We start from the raw sequence: 16,475 nt of genomic DNA, 5'->3' as shown, positions 1-16,475 counted from the left end.
GGTGTAGGTGCCATCAGGATGGAAAGTAGTTACCGAGTGCCATTACCGCTGACCTCCCGGTGCCCCTGCCTGTCTCCCGCCCCGGAAGACAGTCAGGGAACAGACTGCCCCCACCTCCCGGGAGCATGTCTGTTGGGAACGGGACTCAGTTGAGGGGAGGGCACCTGGACGGCCCTCCCCAGCCCAGGGATGGCGGCTGGGGTGGGGTTAGGAGGGAGGGGTGACTTCGAGGGCGTATAGCAAACTGTTCTTCAAGCTGCCCTCGGTCCGGTTGCTCCCTGTGGCACATTTACGTAACCCGAGCAAAGATGGGCAACCTCATGGCCCATCTCCGCACAGTCCCATGAATAAGAAGCCAAAGTCAGAGCCAAGTTCACCTCCAAAAATGGCCTTGAAAAGTACTGTAGATCTTTCCCAAATTTGTTCTACGAGGAACCAAGGGGCAGCTGTGTTCACAAAAGAGAAAAGTGTCTAAACACCTCTTTCTTGTCACTCTCTCAAAGCCCCAGCCCCCTGCGTGTTCTCCTCCCACATCCCACCTCCACCCCGCCTCCGAACATGTGGATCCCCTGGCAGGCAGCCTGCTCTCTGGAGCTCAGACACCACCCTTGGGATGGGGCCGACGACAGACACGAGGCCATCCTTTCCAGGCACATAAAATTGTCAGAGAGACGAAGAAGCTGTTTAAAGTCACACAGCTGGAGAGGGATTCAGTGAGACCCCAGCAAGCTTGAGTCTAGCACTGGGACTCCTAACAAGGGCACTGAATGGCCTTCCGTTACCGGGAAGTGACGTTCCAGCAATTGTGATATGACGGCTAGATCCAAACTGTGGTGTGCTGTTACTGTTTCCATGAGTCACATTATATGATCATCTCCAAGTTTGATATGGCCTGTGGAATGTGTTTACACACTCACACACACCCTTACACTCACACACATACACACACTCATCCCCCCAAGTTAAGATCATCTCACTTTCCTATTTTGTAATCTGCTTTTTCCAATTAACTCTATACTGTGAGGAAAATTTCCCCGGTACTTAATTTTAGGAAACTTTTCCCCCGTCACCTGGATTTCATCTAATCTAATCTGACTGGTTTCCTCTAACGTGGGCACTGAGGATGTTTCCACTCGTTTGCTCGGATAAATAACTCTGGCTGAAACTCATCCCACACATCTCTAACTATACCCTTAGGGTAAATTCCTATGGGGGGGGGCACAACTGGGAATAAACATTTTAAGACTTTTGGTACCTATTTCTAGCTTGTCCTCCATGAAGACCATACTGATTTTCGTTTGTGATGAACGAGAGGAAATTTCGTCTCCAGGGGACTCAGGATTTTCTCCAGAAGGAATGCCACATTCCGGGTCTCGGTCTTACTCAACATTCTGCTGGGTCCCAGTTCGCGCAGTTCCAGGCTGCTGCATCCTCCCGGGCTGTGTCTCCCCCAGGAATGTGCTTTCTGTGAAGATTCTCTCAATTCAGAGCTGCTTCTTGGCTTGCAGGAAGCCCTGGTTCAGAGCACTGTTGCCCCGGGGAGCTCATTAATAGGAGCAACTTTGGGAACAATCCATACTTGGCCGACTCGCTCCCAAGTCCTTTTCCCTTGTATTTTTGGTTCTTTGACTTCTAACCGATTTTTTTTCTATGGATTTCCATAGCAAAGCTTTGGAGAAGGGGCCATTTCTCTAGCTCCAGACACTCATAAAGCTGGTCAATCTTGTTTTTCAAATTACAACTGTCATCAGCTTCCCCAGCCAGCTTGGCGGAAATCTCAGCCTCTCTCCGTGGGCCTCCGGGTCCCTGGACTGTCCCAGAGGCCGAAGGATGGCTGCTCCCCTCCAGCCCCAGGGTCCCGCCTGCTCAGCAGGGCATTCTCAGTGGAAAACAGGGAGGGCGATTGTTTGTGAGGGGTTTGCAATCCACCACTGCCCATCCTTTACTTCCCAGGGAGCCCCAGGGAAAGACTCAGGAGGACAGGCCCTGCAGCTCCCGCCCTCTCCCCGACGGCACCGCACAGTGCAGGCCTGAGGGGTTCCACAGCCCCTAAGCTGATCCCAGCCTGCACTGGCTGCGCTGGCCCCAGTGCCCCTGGCATCGTTCCGTGTGACCCTGGCAGGTGCTCATTCTGCAACAGCATGGAGTCAGATGCCTACTGCCTCTCTGGCTCCCTGCCTGCACCTCCTCAGAGGACAGACCTCTCAGAATAGTGATTCCAAAAACAGTTCTCAAGGCATCTTAGAGACTCATTTTCCTTTAAAAGTCGACTGTCTACTTGATAACCCTCAGTGAGATCAGCGGGGAGAGGCCCCCGCAGCCCAGGGATGCAGGATGGAAGCGGCTGAGAGTGGCTGATGCCCAGGCTGAGGACCAGGGCCTTCCTGTTGTTTTCAGCACCTGGTTTGTGGTAACTTGTGGAAGGCAGCCCAGGAAACCAAGATGAGAGTCATTTGTTTTTATTTAAATGTTTGTTTATAATAAAGTCTCAATCATACTAAGAACACCAAAATTCGGCTTTGATTTTTAAATTTTTATTAAGCACCTTCCTTGCTGGCCTTTAGTTCTTTGCCCTCAGCCCCGTGACATGCAAATTCTTGACCACGAACCCAGACTGGACGGAAAGCACCCCGGTCAGGGCAGAGCTTTGCCTCCGCTGTCCCAGCTGAGACTGGCCTCGCCCGCTGCCCAGAGTGACCTGACGAGGAACAGGGACGCCTGAATGCCCTCTGGGTCCTCCCAAACCTTCACAGCAGAACTGTATCACTCAAAGGAAATTTCCAGACCAGGTGCACATACACGCAAATCTACTCACAAACATACATTCCAAAGGCAAGTCTAAATGTTTAAAAATTATTCAAATAGAGAAGATGTGCAAAACCTAAATGCCCATGGACAGGGGAAGGGATAACCCACGGCTGGGCTACCCGTACAGTGGAATAGTCTTCAGCCTTAAAAAAGAAGGAAATCTTGCAATATGCGACAACATGGATGAATCTTGAGGACATTATACTCAACAAAAAAAAAATACTTAAATATCATCGATCGCTCTTTTCTCTCCCATTAGCATGGATAATTTTAAAGTAGTACCATTGTTCAGTGTTTGCGCCATCTGTAAGGCATTTTAATAATCACAGCTACTTTGGAGGGCACAGCGTGTGCCTGGCTCTGAGCTCTGCTGGATGGTTCCTGAGAGGATGGTTCCGTGAGGACGTGCTTTGCAGACCTCTGACCTCGGGGAGCAGAGCTGTTCCAGGGCCCCAGCTGCTGGCTCTGAAACCCATCGTGGCTTTGTCACAAGGGCTGCTCTCCCCTGCTCTCCAGTCAGCTGGCTTTGGCGCAGGGACACCCATGGCTTTGCTGAACCTTCTTAGAGCACACGTTGGCCTAGGACCTTCACTACCAGGCTTCCCTCCCCATCTTCTGGATGAGGAGCTGGAGGCACAGAGTGGTGGGGCTGGTGGGGAGGACAGTGAGGAAGATGGGCCCTGAGCTAACATCTGTGCCCATCTTCCTCTATTTTTATATGTGGGACGCCGCCACAGCATGGCTTGATGAGAGGTGCTAGGTCCACGCCCAGGATCCAAACCAGCGAACCCTGGGCTGCCAAAGTGGAGTGTATGAACTTTACCACTATGCCATCAGGCCAGCCCCTTCCATCAGGTTTTATCACAATTATTTCTTCACAGGCTGTGATGACAGGAAACACACTTTTGAAGGTTTTAAAATAGGCACACAGTTGTTTTTCCAGAATGCCCAACATTCTGAACTTGGTGAAATCATTCAGATTAGGTCTTTTAGATGAGAGTGCTCTGAAAACACATTCTTCCGCATAAAACTATCCTCTGACTTGCAGGGACCAGTTCCCCTCGGTCTGTGGTCTGTTTCCTTTTAACGTGACAAGGGGCATGAGGGGCTACATGCTGAGATGTGAAAAACGAGGGGCCTGCTGTCCTGCAAAAGGGTACTTCTGTCAATCAAAACTGGAGAATCTTATTAACCTGTGGTCAGGGGGACAGCAGAAGTGAGCAGCCACTTAGCAAAGACGGGAGGTGGGAGGGGACGCGTTTCCACCAAGTGTGGCCCACCCCACCTTGGCCACAGCAATGCTGAAGCGTGGTTAATCCACAATAAGGTGACCCAAACCCGGAGGGACAACTCCTATTTGAATGTTACTGTGTTTGCACACACACGTACCACACACACACATCACAGATACGCGCACCACACACACACACACACCACACACCGCAGGCCAGCCAAGCACGTGGGAAGACGAGGGCCTTGTCCTTGAAGAGGCCACAGCTCTACACCTGGTTCTTGAAGGAGTCCTTGCTCAGCCCTGGGTGAGGCTCTGGGCCCTGCAGACCCGCGTGGGGCCCTGACCACCTGAGGGGGATGGGGATGATGGGGCTGCCCTGGGAGTCTGGGGCCCAGGTCCCTGCCACAGTGGGTGGTCTCGGGCAGCAGGGCTCAGTGAAACTTCCTCCGGAGCAGCCCGGGAGGAGCAGGGCCCAAAGGTCCGTGAGGCCGGTGCCTCCAGCAAAGGCATGTGTGTGAATTCCAGGAGTAATTTTCCGCGAGGTCAGGCCGGCTGTCCTCTCACCTGTGGGCCTGTCACCCTTGCTCTCGGATAACGTCCTCTAGCCCACAGTACCTGCTCCCTGCCACCTCCTGCCCCTGAAACCTCACTTGTCCCCGAGACCCATAGACACCCACGTCCTCAGCCAGAAGCTCTTCCTGCACCTGTTTCTTTCTAGAACCTCAACCTAACCCCTGTACTTACCTGCTTCCTTGGGAGAAGGGGTGCGAATGGAGACAAGCCCCTGCTTCCTGCCAGCTTTCACGTGAAGGCAGAGGAAGCAGGCACCCAGCATGGCAGCCTGGCCAGCCCCTCCCCGAGGTCCTGAGCTGCGGACACCGGGATTCCTGTGGTTTTCGCAGGCGATCACCCGCCGTTAGCATGTTAGCATGCTCTGGGTCCTTCCACAAGGCACGGCCACACTGTAGCTGGGGGTTCCATGGTTCAGCATAGAAGTTCGAGAAGCCGCATCAGGGGAACTGCTCGTGTCTCTTTAGGGCGGTGATGCCTCTGCAGACTGGGGGCCTGCCCGTGACGGCGCACCCTTGCAGGGACGGCAGGAGGAGGCTGCGGGAGCCCCACTCCTGTCTCACCAGGGGAGGCTGCCCGGGGTCTCGCCTGCTCAGCCTGGCGGGGTGGTGGGTGACCCCACGGGGCTGTGATCTGCTAATGCTGACTAGTCCAGAAGGTAATGGCGTGGGGCCTCTGGCCTGCAGGGCAGAGGGAGAAGCTGATGCTCAGTGGTCCTGAGAAGGGGCAGGTGCTGGGCCAGGAGGCCCTGGAGGGTGGAGCAGGCTGGGGGCTGCAGGGACCTCAGAGGAGACATCTGAACCCAGAGAACATCTTGGAGGGACAATGCAGGAACTCCCTTTGGGGCGTCCAGAACCTTCTGGAAGCCCAGCGATAAGCAAGGGCTTGGGAAGAATCGTGAATGGGGGAGCAACAGCAGCCTGGAGGGGTACACTGATATGCAGAGGAAATAGCCAGCAAAACCCAGGGGGACAGAATGGAGGTGGGTGCCTGACCCTGAGCGCTGTCGAGGCATCTTCTGGGAAGGGCCTCAGTAAAAACCGAGCAAACCTGGGCTTGTCATGTCTGTGAACCACTGTCCCCTGAGCCAGTGGTTCTAAACACTGTGGAGGGGTGGGGTGGGGGCCTCAGAATCCCCCGGGAGCACCTTCAGTGCACACACGGTGCCTCACCACCTCGGGGGCCCTTGCCACCATCATCCCCCATCCAAGGTCCCTGTGATGGCAGCTCCTGTCAGAGAAAGACGGATCTGAAGGGGTCAGTGTTACACCACCCTTCTGCTCCCAAGGATCCAGACCCAGCAATGACGACACTTCCCAAATCCAGGACATCTTTTTAATCACAATCTACTTATCCACAGTCTGGCCAGAGGGTAGAACAAAGCTGAGGGTCGTTTATCAACACATTGGGAGACAGAGCTCGGACCCTGCCCCAGAAATAATGGCGCTTATCCCCCTGCTCCCTCCTGGCCCCTGGGGTCCCCTTTCTAGGGTTGCTTCCAGCTCCTGCCATGGGTCTTCCAGGTTAACGCCCGCGCCACCATCACTCCACAATCCTGTTAGCTCTTCTCGGGCAGAAGAAGAGGGATTTGGGGCCTGGTCTGATGTGAGGCCCAGGATGCTGTCACGGGGCCAGGCCCATGGCTCCCCCCCCCCACCCTCCCTGCCTGCCCTGCAGCCTCGGTGCATGGGCAGCCCCGAGGCCACCCGCTTACACGATGCCCTCGGGGCACTTGCTCCTCCAGACCACCAGCACCGTCACAAGCAGGGTCACCAGGATGGGCACCACGATGAAGGGGCAGAGGACGCTGCTGGGCGGGTCCCGCACGGCCCTGCCGGAGACGGAGCAGTTTCTGAAGTAGCGCTGGTGGATCGCTACGAAGAGCTTGTCCACCACCGCATTGGGCCAGAAGCAGAACACTTTTTTCGCCACGTGGCTGGTGCACTCTGTGAGCTCCCTGTAGCTCCTGCAGACAGAAAAGCAGGTCGTCAGTCCCTGGGTGGGCAGTGCCCCCTCCCCCACCCCGGCAGAATCCGAGCTGGGGGCTCTCCACTGCATTCCCCACTGTGATGAGCGCCTCCCAGAAGCCCAGGCCCTGGGGCTGCGACTGACCCTGGCTCTAGGAGACGAAATTCCTGGATGGCTCCCGTGGGGGCTCCCCAGATGTCCTGCATGTGCCCAGACCCCAGAAGGCAAGCTGGAGGTAAGGAACATCCCCGGCTGCTTCCGAGATTCCAGGGGCTGGGACACCACTCCAAGGATGGACTAGAAGGTAGACCAGCCGGCCGTCTTCAGCCTGGGGCAACAAGCCTTGGGAGTGGGCAAGCCAATAGCCTCTGGAGCCCCTTGCTGTCCCCATCACCCCACGCATGCCCCCTCAGCCTGGAAGCTCCCCGAGGTGTCCACAGGACTTGCTGTGAGGCCCCCACCCAAGCCCCCAACTTCCCACCCTCCTGGGGTTTCCTAGCAGGACCATCAGCTGCCATCGTTCCCAGTCACATCTTTATTTTGCTTATTGAGGGTAAGCACCACGAGGACATGGATTTTGTCTGTTTCGTTTGTCTGTAATCCCAGCACCTAGAAGAATACTTGGCACATGGCAAGCACCAGCAAATTGTTTTTCCTTGTTTTTTTAATTGTGGTAAAATATAAATAACATAAAATGTACCGTTTTAACGATTTTTAAGGGTACAGTTCAGTGGCGTTAAATCCATTCACATTGTTGTGCAGCCATCACCACTAACCATCCCCGTAACTTTTTCATCTTCCCAAACCCAAACTCTGTCCCCATTAAACACTCCCCCCCCCCACCCCGTTCCTCCCTCCTCCCTGCCCCTGGCACCCGCCATCCTACACTCTGTCTCTATGAATCTGACCTCTCTACAAGTGGGATCATGGGCTATTTGTCCTTTTGTGTCTGGCTTTTATTTCACTCGGCGTGATGTCTTCTAGGTTCATCCGTGTTGTAGCATGTGTCAGAATTTCCTTCCTTTTGAAGGCTGAATACTATTCTGTTGTTCGTACACACTTCATTTCGTTTATCCATTCATCGATGGACACTTGGGTTCTTCCACATTTTAGCGATGGTGACCAATGCTGCTGCTAGGGACATGGCTGTGCAGATATCTGTCCGAGTCTCTGCTTTCAATTCTTTTGGGTAGACACCCAGCAGCAGAATTGCTGGATTGTATGGTAATTCTATGTGTAAATTTTTGAGCAAATTATTTTTTAACAAATGAAGATTCAACATTGGGGGAAATTAAAATATATTTTCGAGAAGGTGAGTCACTTCTGCTTCTGATTAGGATGGAGAAAGCTGCAGAGTGTTGCTCTCACATGAACAGCAAAAAAAGCTGAAGAAACTACAAAATCATACATTTTCTTGAGTCCGTCAGAGAGCCGAGATTGAGAGACAACAAAGTGACATGAGTTTCAAGGAGGAGCAGCACAGGGACTGTCTCACATGGGGCGGAGCATGGGAACAAGACGCACCACCATACCAGAGGCGAGAAGAACTCAGCTAAATAATAACAAACTGTCACAGGCCAAGTGTGGGCTGGAGGGTCCATCTGGAATTGCTGGGGCCCCCAATGCACTGGCAGCTCCCTGACTTGCCACTCTTTCCCATGAGGCTCCAGCAGGCACTCGTGAGAAAGACCATGGGCAGGCAGGGGATCAGGCAGGAAACACCACACATTTCCCAAGTCCTTCTTGAGTAAGAAGCAACAGCCTTGGGCCCCTGGAGGATGAGCAGTGGCTGCAGCTGAACAGGCCTGAAGCATCTCCCACTTTCCCAGACCCTTTCTCCTGAGAAGCAAAGCCTTAAACTGCTGAGGGCAGGACAGCACAGCCTGTCAGCCCCAGGGCACAAGATAGACACACTATGGCTTGGAGAAGGATGGTTAAAAGACTCTTTTCCCTGGGGAGAGCAGCAGGAAATTATCCTGGGCCTAGGATTCTGCACAATACCAAACAGAGGTCTCCTGCCAATGAGGGAGGGCAGGAATCTCCCACCCAAGACCCCACAGCTACAGGGCAGAGTTTGGCTGCCACAGGGTGGAGGAACAGGAATGCTGAGGCCAAGGGCATGGGGCCTGTCTAAGCTGAGGCTGGACCAGGACACAGGGAACTCCTCCCCATGTCCCCAATATGAACCTGGCCTAGAATAACAAGCAATGGCAGTCCACTGCTGGGAGAAGGTGGAGAAAGACCCACTCTGTGGCACAGGTGTGCACGGTGGCTCACCACACTGGGGAACACTCTCTAGCTCCCACCCTGAGCACAAGGCAATGGCAGCCCATTGCTGGAGCCACTGGAGGCCTGTGGTGCTCTGAAGGTAATCACAGCAACAACAAATCCCCAACCCAGTTCGGCTTCTGACAAGATTGACTCAGATTCCACATTAACGGACAGAAGACAGAAGAGGCTTACCCACTTCCGGATGGAAATATGATTACCTCTGTCTCTTCTGTTCTACACCTGCATGTTCAGCATTTAATTAAAAAAATTATGAATCTTCCATTCAAAAGCAACAACAACAAGAAATTAAAAAAAAAAAAAAAAATCAAGATTGTCAAGAGATAAAGCAATCAACAGAATCAGACTCAGAGATGACCCAGAGGTTGTAATTATCGCACAGGGACTTGAAAAAGATCAATATGATAATGGGACCAGGTGAGAAGGTAGACAATACGCACAAACAGATAGAGAATGCCAACAGAGAGATGGAAAGTGTAAGAAAGTCAAAGAGAAATGCTAGAAATTTTTTTTAAAAAACCCCACAGTATTAGAGAGAATTCCTTTGACGGGTCAGCTGACTTGACATCTGAGGGAAGAATTAGTGAACTTGAAGACAGGTCAGTAGAAATTACCCAAATTGAAACACAAAGAGAAAAAACACACAGCATCCAAGAGCTGTGGCACATTAATAAACTATCAATGATATCAACTCCAACTTGTAATTTGAGTTTTAGAAGAAAGAGAGAGGATGGAGCAGAAGAAATATCTGAAGACATAACGGCTGAGAATTTTCCAAAAATAAGGAGACATCAAATCACAAATCTAAGAAGGCCAGAGAATCCCAAAGAGGACCAAAACCAAAGCAATAGCAACAACAAACAACCAACCACATAGACACATCAAAATTAAACTTCTGAAACCCAAGATTAGAAAAAAAAAAATCCCTGAAACAAAATCTTGGAGTCATTCATAGAAAAAAGACACCTGCAGAGGAATGACGAGTTACAGCAGACTTCTTACCTGAGACCATGTGAGCCAGAAGACAATGGGGTGACAGTCTTGGTGGGTGTGATGGAGGAACGCCTGTCTGGCCAGAATCCTACGCCCATCAAAAATAGCTTTCAAATATGAGGTTAAAATAAAGACCTTTTCAGAAAAAAAAGAAGCTGGAGAATGCATTGCCAGCAGACGTGTGCAACAAGAAATATTAAAATTCTTCAGTCAAAAGAACATAGCAGAAAGAATTTTGGACCCACACAAAGAAATGAAGAGCTCCATAAAGAGTAAAAATGAAGACAGGGAAAGATTAGGGCTTCTCCAGCACCCAACACCCCTCCACCCCAGCCCCATCGTATGGTCTCAAAACCACCAGCTCAGGGTTCTTTCTGACCTAGCTGCCCTCTGGGTCACTACCGAGGGTGCACAAGGCCTCCTGGAGTCCATGTGAGTGGGCCAAGTGCATGAGGCACAAGGAGGGAGGGAGGGGGCTGAGGCAGCAGAGAGTGTGTGGGACCTGTGCCCTCTCAGGTGCCCGGATTTCCTAAGTGAATGAGGACTCATGTTTCAAGGAGAAAACAGAATGGAAAAGGCCACAGGCGGTCATGACAAGCTGGGCCTCATTGTGAGGAAAAATGCATCCATGTCTATCATGTGCTTGGCACCTGATAAGTGCTAAAGATGTCAAGTATTGTTAAACACCAAAGTCCAGACTTTTGAGCTAGTTATTGATCAGCTACAGGGCTACATGTTGCAAACACTGGTTTGAATGATTGTCTTCTCCCCTGTCTCAGGCCCCACAAACCCAAGGGTTGTTGCTGGTGTTCTGTAGACCCAGTGAAGACAGTTGATCCTAAATGCCGTCCACCATCCTCTGTGCCTGAGGAGTGGAGCTGGGATGTCCTTAGAAGGAGGTGTTGCCATCTCTGGGCTGGCTAACCATGGGATGGGTGGATGGGAAGGAGCCCAGGATTCAGGGAACTGTGACACCGAAGGAGACCCCACCCTGAGGCCACACTGAGGCTGAGCCCATAGCGGGCTATTCTGGGATCAGGCACGCTCTCCTTGAAATGTTATCCTTCCAGTCTGCAAAGCCACCCCCGTCTAAAAATATTTCAAATGTGCAGTCGGCTGCCCGCTTCATCCTGTTTATTTATACAGAAGTGACAGCTGAAACTTTCAATAAATACTTTGAGCTCTCTCGGCAGGGATGTGATAACAGAATTCCCCTCAGAGAACAGACATTCTTTGTTCCAAAGAGCACAGTACTGACGGAAGGGCCCAAAATAATCACGAAAAAATATTCTTGCTTTAACCCCCTATTTTCAGTTCTCATGTAACGGAATAATTATCCTTTTTTGGCTAGGGTGTTCTATTCTGGTGAACTTTGCTTGGAACGCTCTGAACAGCATAGTGGGAATTTCAATATGTCTGAGCCCCAAGTCAAGGCTCCTGTCACCATGATTCACGGTTGTTTGTCTGTTGACAGGAAGGCGCCCACTGATGCCGCAGCCGAGTTGTCTCTTCTGGGGACACCTGTGGTTGCTGCTGTCCTCCAGTTAGCCCGGACTGGCCCGGATGTGGAATATCTGAGCCAGGGCCCTGGCATCCTACAGAACTGGGTTCAAACCCCAGCTCCTCTTATCCTGAGTGATCCCGGGGACCTCACCTCACTTATCCAAGCCTTGGTCTCCTTATATTCAAATGAAGAGCCAGGTATCCACCTGACAGGGTTACTGGGAGATCAAGTTGAATGAGGTCAAGGGCCTGACATACAGCAGGGGCCCAATAAGTGGACACCTCACCCCCCCTCCCCGACAACTGGTGTGCGGGTCCTAATGTATACATTTCTTGTTCTATTAACTCAAGCAAAAGTTGACCAGGTGATGTCTAAGCCCTCAAAAGTCTGAGGAGGAGCCACTGTTGGATTTTGGTTGGCTTTCTCTGCACCGGTATTTGGCTCCATCTACCTGGGAGACAATTCACAACCTAGTGGCTTCCCAGCTTTCAATACTTGCTGGGCACAGGAGAGGCGGCACCACCCGGCGTCCTGGCAGTCAGTGCAGGAGAAGGTGGAGGTGACCCATCCAAGGGTGGTTTGAGGAGCCTGTCAAAGTACCAGACTGATAGGGGCGTTCAGATAGATGGGGAGGAGTGTGGGTGGGTGCAAGTCACAGAGAAGGCTACCCATGATGCTTTTGGCGAAATAGTTCTTCTGGAAATACAAATGAATAATAAGCATCTGAAAAAAACGTTTGCCCTTACCGTTAAAGAAAAAAAAGCAAACATCCAAACAAAACCCATTTTTAAAACGAGAATACTCCATGCTGGTGAGGGTAGAGTGAAATGGGCAGGGGCTCATTTCATTACTAATAGAAGATAAACTGGTAAAATTGTTCTGAAAAGCAATTTGGCAATATGTATCAATAACCTCAAAATCATGGATGCACTGTGGCCCAGTAATTCTATTTCTGGGACTTATCCTAAGTTAATAATGTAAAATGTAGACAAAAGTAACGTAAGAAGATGTTCATTGCAAATTTATAATTATGAAAAACAGGGAAAAATAGGACAGTGATGAAAGAAACTGCTTATCAGAGCCTCTGTTGGGGAGCTATTAAAATGATACATAGGAAGAAATTTTTAAGATGTAGGAAAATATTTATGTTGCAATGTTGAACAAAAGAAGAAGAGTGTGAGCCCAAATGATAGAAGCAAGGTGGTTTCAGCATAAAACGGTCCAAGCAGGAGGGGAACGCAACAGACTGTTAAGACGGCTTTTCACCACCAGAGGGCAGTGATAGGAAGGACTTTCATTCCCTTAGCTCTGCTTTTTTGAGGCTTTTCCAAGTTTTCTACAGCGAGCATACATTATTTTTATAATTATATTTTTTAAAAGCTTATTTGTGAGAAAAGCCTGTAGGAAACTGGACGTCTATGTCACCGCGTTTGCAGCCACCGGCGCTCATTTCTTCCTCTCTGTGACGGGAGGGGGCCTTCTGTCCGGGGGACGCTTATGTGCTTGCTATTCTAACGATCCCGAGCAGGTGGGAGGAGTGTTGGGGGCGGCGGCAGACCGCTCTTGGCCAGGGGCCCACGCCCAGGGTTCACAGAGCGGCCCTGGCCCCAGCCCTGCCTCCCCTGACCCGAGGAGCCCTGTCCCCGGGGACGCTGCCCCTCTTTGAGCGCGCTGCCAGCACGCCACATTTCTGCCTCTCCTTAACTTAACTTCTGCCCAGAGCTGGGCGGGGGAAATCCTGCCCCAGGGGCGGGGCAGTGTCCCCCACCACCGGGACGCCCCCCTTGCGCTCGCACTCTGCTTCCCCGCATAGCAGGTTCTCCCCTGGCCATGCCAGGCATGGCAAGGACCTCTGGGACCCCCCTCCCAGGACCTGGGGGGCACTTGGCTGGCAGCCCTGCTCCAGGTGGCAATGCCGGGGGCTGGGACCCTCCAACAGATGTCACGCAGGAGTGCAGTGGCACACCTGGAAGGCGGGCAGGGCCTGGGACGTCCAGCCACCCCCCTCCCCCGTTCCTGATGCCCCCAGGGCCCGGGCGGGCCGGCCGGCGGCTTCCCTCCACCCCACCGCTCTCGCTCTCGGCTGGAGCTGGGCTGGGTCGGTCTCTCAGGTCTCTATTGCTTGGTGCGTAGAACGCACATCACCGTGGTCCTCGCATGGATGCTGGGGGCTTGGATACCCGGTTCCCAAGGGGCGCCGGGACCCGGGGGCAGGAGGGCCCTATGGGTCGGTGGGCGCAGGGGTGGGCTCCGAGGGCAGAACCCCACTTTGCGTCCTCTGCTGCCAGCTCCAGCCAGCCCCTCGGCTCCTACTCGTGACCCATGACCTCCTTATTGGAAGGGCGAGGCCACCAGATGGCGCCCCCTCCCCGGAGACCTTCCCTCCCTGGTCTCCTGCCTTCGGGTCCCCCTTTCCTCCGCGCCCCACCTCGGCCCTCGCAGCCAGCCCCCCAGGACCTCCCTGCAGGCTCCCGAGCCTTCTCTCTCCCTCGGCAGCCTGGTGCGACCTCGCCCGCCGCTGGAGGGGCCCTGCACCCTGCAGCGCTCCTTCCCCCCTAGACCAGCGACTGCAACGTGACACCTGTGACACGTCCGCTTCCATCGGAAGCTTGGTCCTGTCCACATCCGGCTGCCAACACACCTGACTCCCAGTGCCCCACCCCAGTCCCATCCCCCACGCCGGGGAAGCCTTGCGCAATCCCTGAGTTGTCACGGATTCCTCCCATTTCCGGGGGTTCCCCTCCCCTCCTGCAGCCATGTCACTGTGACCAGGAATAGGCAGAAGTGACCGGTCTCTGTGGGTTATAGCAACTCACATTTCTAATACCAGCTCCCACTCATCTGTACTGAAAATGGGCCAGGGGCCTTGGCACCTCTGCACCCTTTCTCCTTTCCCCACCCAGCTTAGTCAGGGGCGGCCATCCAACCTCTCCCCTGCTTTCCTCTCCTCTGCACGGTGGGTCCAGCCCATCATTGGCTTTCCTGGCCACAGCTCTGCCTTTCCCCTAGCCCAGTGTCCACATCTTTGCACCCTTGCAATGCTCCCTTGTTCTGGATTCAAAAGTCCTCACAAGGCCCTCACTCTCAACCATATCCCCTCCCTCTCACTGGCCACATTCTAACCGTACTGGCCTATGTTTCTGCCTCAGGACTTCTGCACATGCTGCTCTTTCTACTTGGAAGGCTCTTAACCCCATCTTCACAAGGCCAACCTCTGCTCATCCCTCAAACATCACTTCGGCCTCATTTGGCTCCCCAGTAAAGCAGGGTTTTCCTTCATAGATGTGTCTCTCTGTGCACCTGTACTGTAATCCATCAGATTATTCACTCACTGTTGGTTTCAACAACTAGATTGCAAACACCATGAGGGCAGGGACAGTGTAAGAAGAAAACAAAATCCCACTTGCCCTGTTCACAGCGGTCACCTTGAAGGCAAAGTGAAACAAAAGCGGGGGCGGGACAGAAACAGGAGGAGAGCAGGGAAGGTCGTCTTAGCAGACACAGCACACAGCCCAGTGCAAAGGCAGTCAGTGGGCAAAGAGGGCCATGCCACCCTGAGAAGGTGCGAGGAGAGCTCCATGGCGCAGAGAGCCTACAGCTGTGAGCAACATGACAGAATCCACAACACCTTCACGTGGGAGACCTGAACACACCTCTCCAGGTTAAGTAGCGAAAAACTGGGATAAAAATGAAAAATAAAGTTAATAAACCTGATTCGGTGACCATATGACCAAGTTTCTAGTCTACAGAGAATCAACGATCCTCTTAAACGTCCCTGGGTCCTATTTAGGCAGCAGAGAAAAACGCGACAAAATTTTAAGTCAACATTCTTTGACTACAATATTAAAAACTAGAAGTTAATAAGAAAAGCATAAATTTTTTAAAAACTGAATCTCTAGAAATGGAAGTTCACTCATAATTTTGGGATTAAATAAGAATTTAAAAATTCAATTATAGGCTATTAAGAAATCAGTAATGGCAATACTACCTGTAAAATTTAACGGAATAGAGCCAAAACAGAATTCTGAGAAAAATCCACCATTGTAAATTATCTTATTACTAAACAAAAAGAAATGAAAATAAATGAACGAAGTATCCCAATCAAGACATTTTTAAAAAGAACAACAAAATAAATCTCTTCAAGGGGCAAATAATTTAAATCCATTACTACTTATTAAAAGCTAATATTTACTGATACTTTTAAAAACAGGAATACGAATAAGTAAATTCAATAGCTAATTCTTTAGAAAAATAGCAACAATGGAATGACGCATTCCTGGATAGTCTAACCTAGGAAAAAAGCAGAGAAAACACAGGTATACAAAACCACAGACAGGAGAAGATTAGAAAAAGTATGAGATTAACATGCAAAAAAGTACGTTAAAAATTGGAGAATCCTCGACGGATTGGGATGGTTTTTGGGAAACTATAAACTATCAAATATTGATCTAAAAAGTAGAAAATCTGAGAAGAAAACCAGAAAATGTTATTAAAAAATTCCTTTCACCAAAGCTGCTAGACCCAGGCAGTTCTTTCAAATTCTTAAGATCATAGAAAAAGATGTCAAGCTTCCCACTTCTTTTTAAAAAGCTAACAAAACCTGGATCCCAACCCCGTAAGACGGCAAGCCCACGCGCCTCGGAGCTCGCACGCACACAGCCACAGACGTCCTTTACTTTCGCTTATAAACAGACACAGACGCAAAACACCAGCCAGTTTAAGCCAGCCGTACAGAACGCTGGAAAACGGGTTTCTGTCAGGAATGCTTTCAACCTGTCCTTATAAAATCACACTCCAATATGTCAAAGGAAAACAACCTAAGATCATTTCAGTACATGCTGAGAAGGCATTTGATAAAATTCAACATTTGTTTCTGATTTTAAAAAACCTCAATCTTGTAAACCCCTCAGAGGTTCTTTTCTTAATGTGATAAAAATCTCTCAGATCCATAGCAAACATCGCATTTATCCTCGGAACCCTAGAGGCATTTCCGTCGCAGGCAGGAATCCGTTGGCTGGACCTTCAGGTGGTCAGCTCCGCCTTCTCCCCTGTGGTTTCCGCTGTTGGTGTCGGGGTTCCCACCAAGGCTTCATAAATAGTCACAGTGGA

General features: G+C 51.3%; 1 protein-coding gene across 1 annotated transcript in view; it reads right to left on the bottom strand.

The window, feature by feature from the left end:
- Positions 1-5,933: 5,933 nt before the first annotated feature.
- The window catches only part of RAMP1 (receptor activity modifying protein 1), a 48,816-nt gene continuing 38,274 nt past the window's right edge, over positions 5,934-16,475 (bottom strand). Inside the window, exon 3 of the mRNA XM_023642692.2 lies at positions 5,934-6,578. Within this exon, the coding sequence (XP_023498460.1) occupies positions 6,323-6,578 (256 nt within the window). The 3' untranslated portion in view covers positions 5,934-6,322. The remainder of the gene's footprint in view (positions 6,579-16,475) is intronic.

The sequence above is a fragment of the Equus caballus genome, chromosome 6 (genome assembly GCF_041296265.1).
Source record: "Equus caballus isolate H_3958 breed thoroughbred chromosome 6, TB-T2T, whole genome shotgun sequence".
Classification (NCBI taxonomy): domain Eukaryota; kingdom Metazoa; phylum Chordata; class Mammalia; order Perissodactyla; family Equidae; genus Equus; species Equus caballus.
The sequence above is the reverse complement of the archived record's forward strand: the minus strand, read 5'-3'. Positions and strand labels throughout refer to the sequence as shown.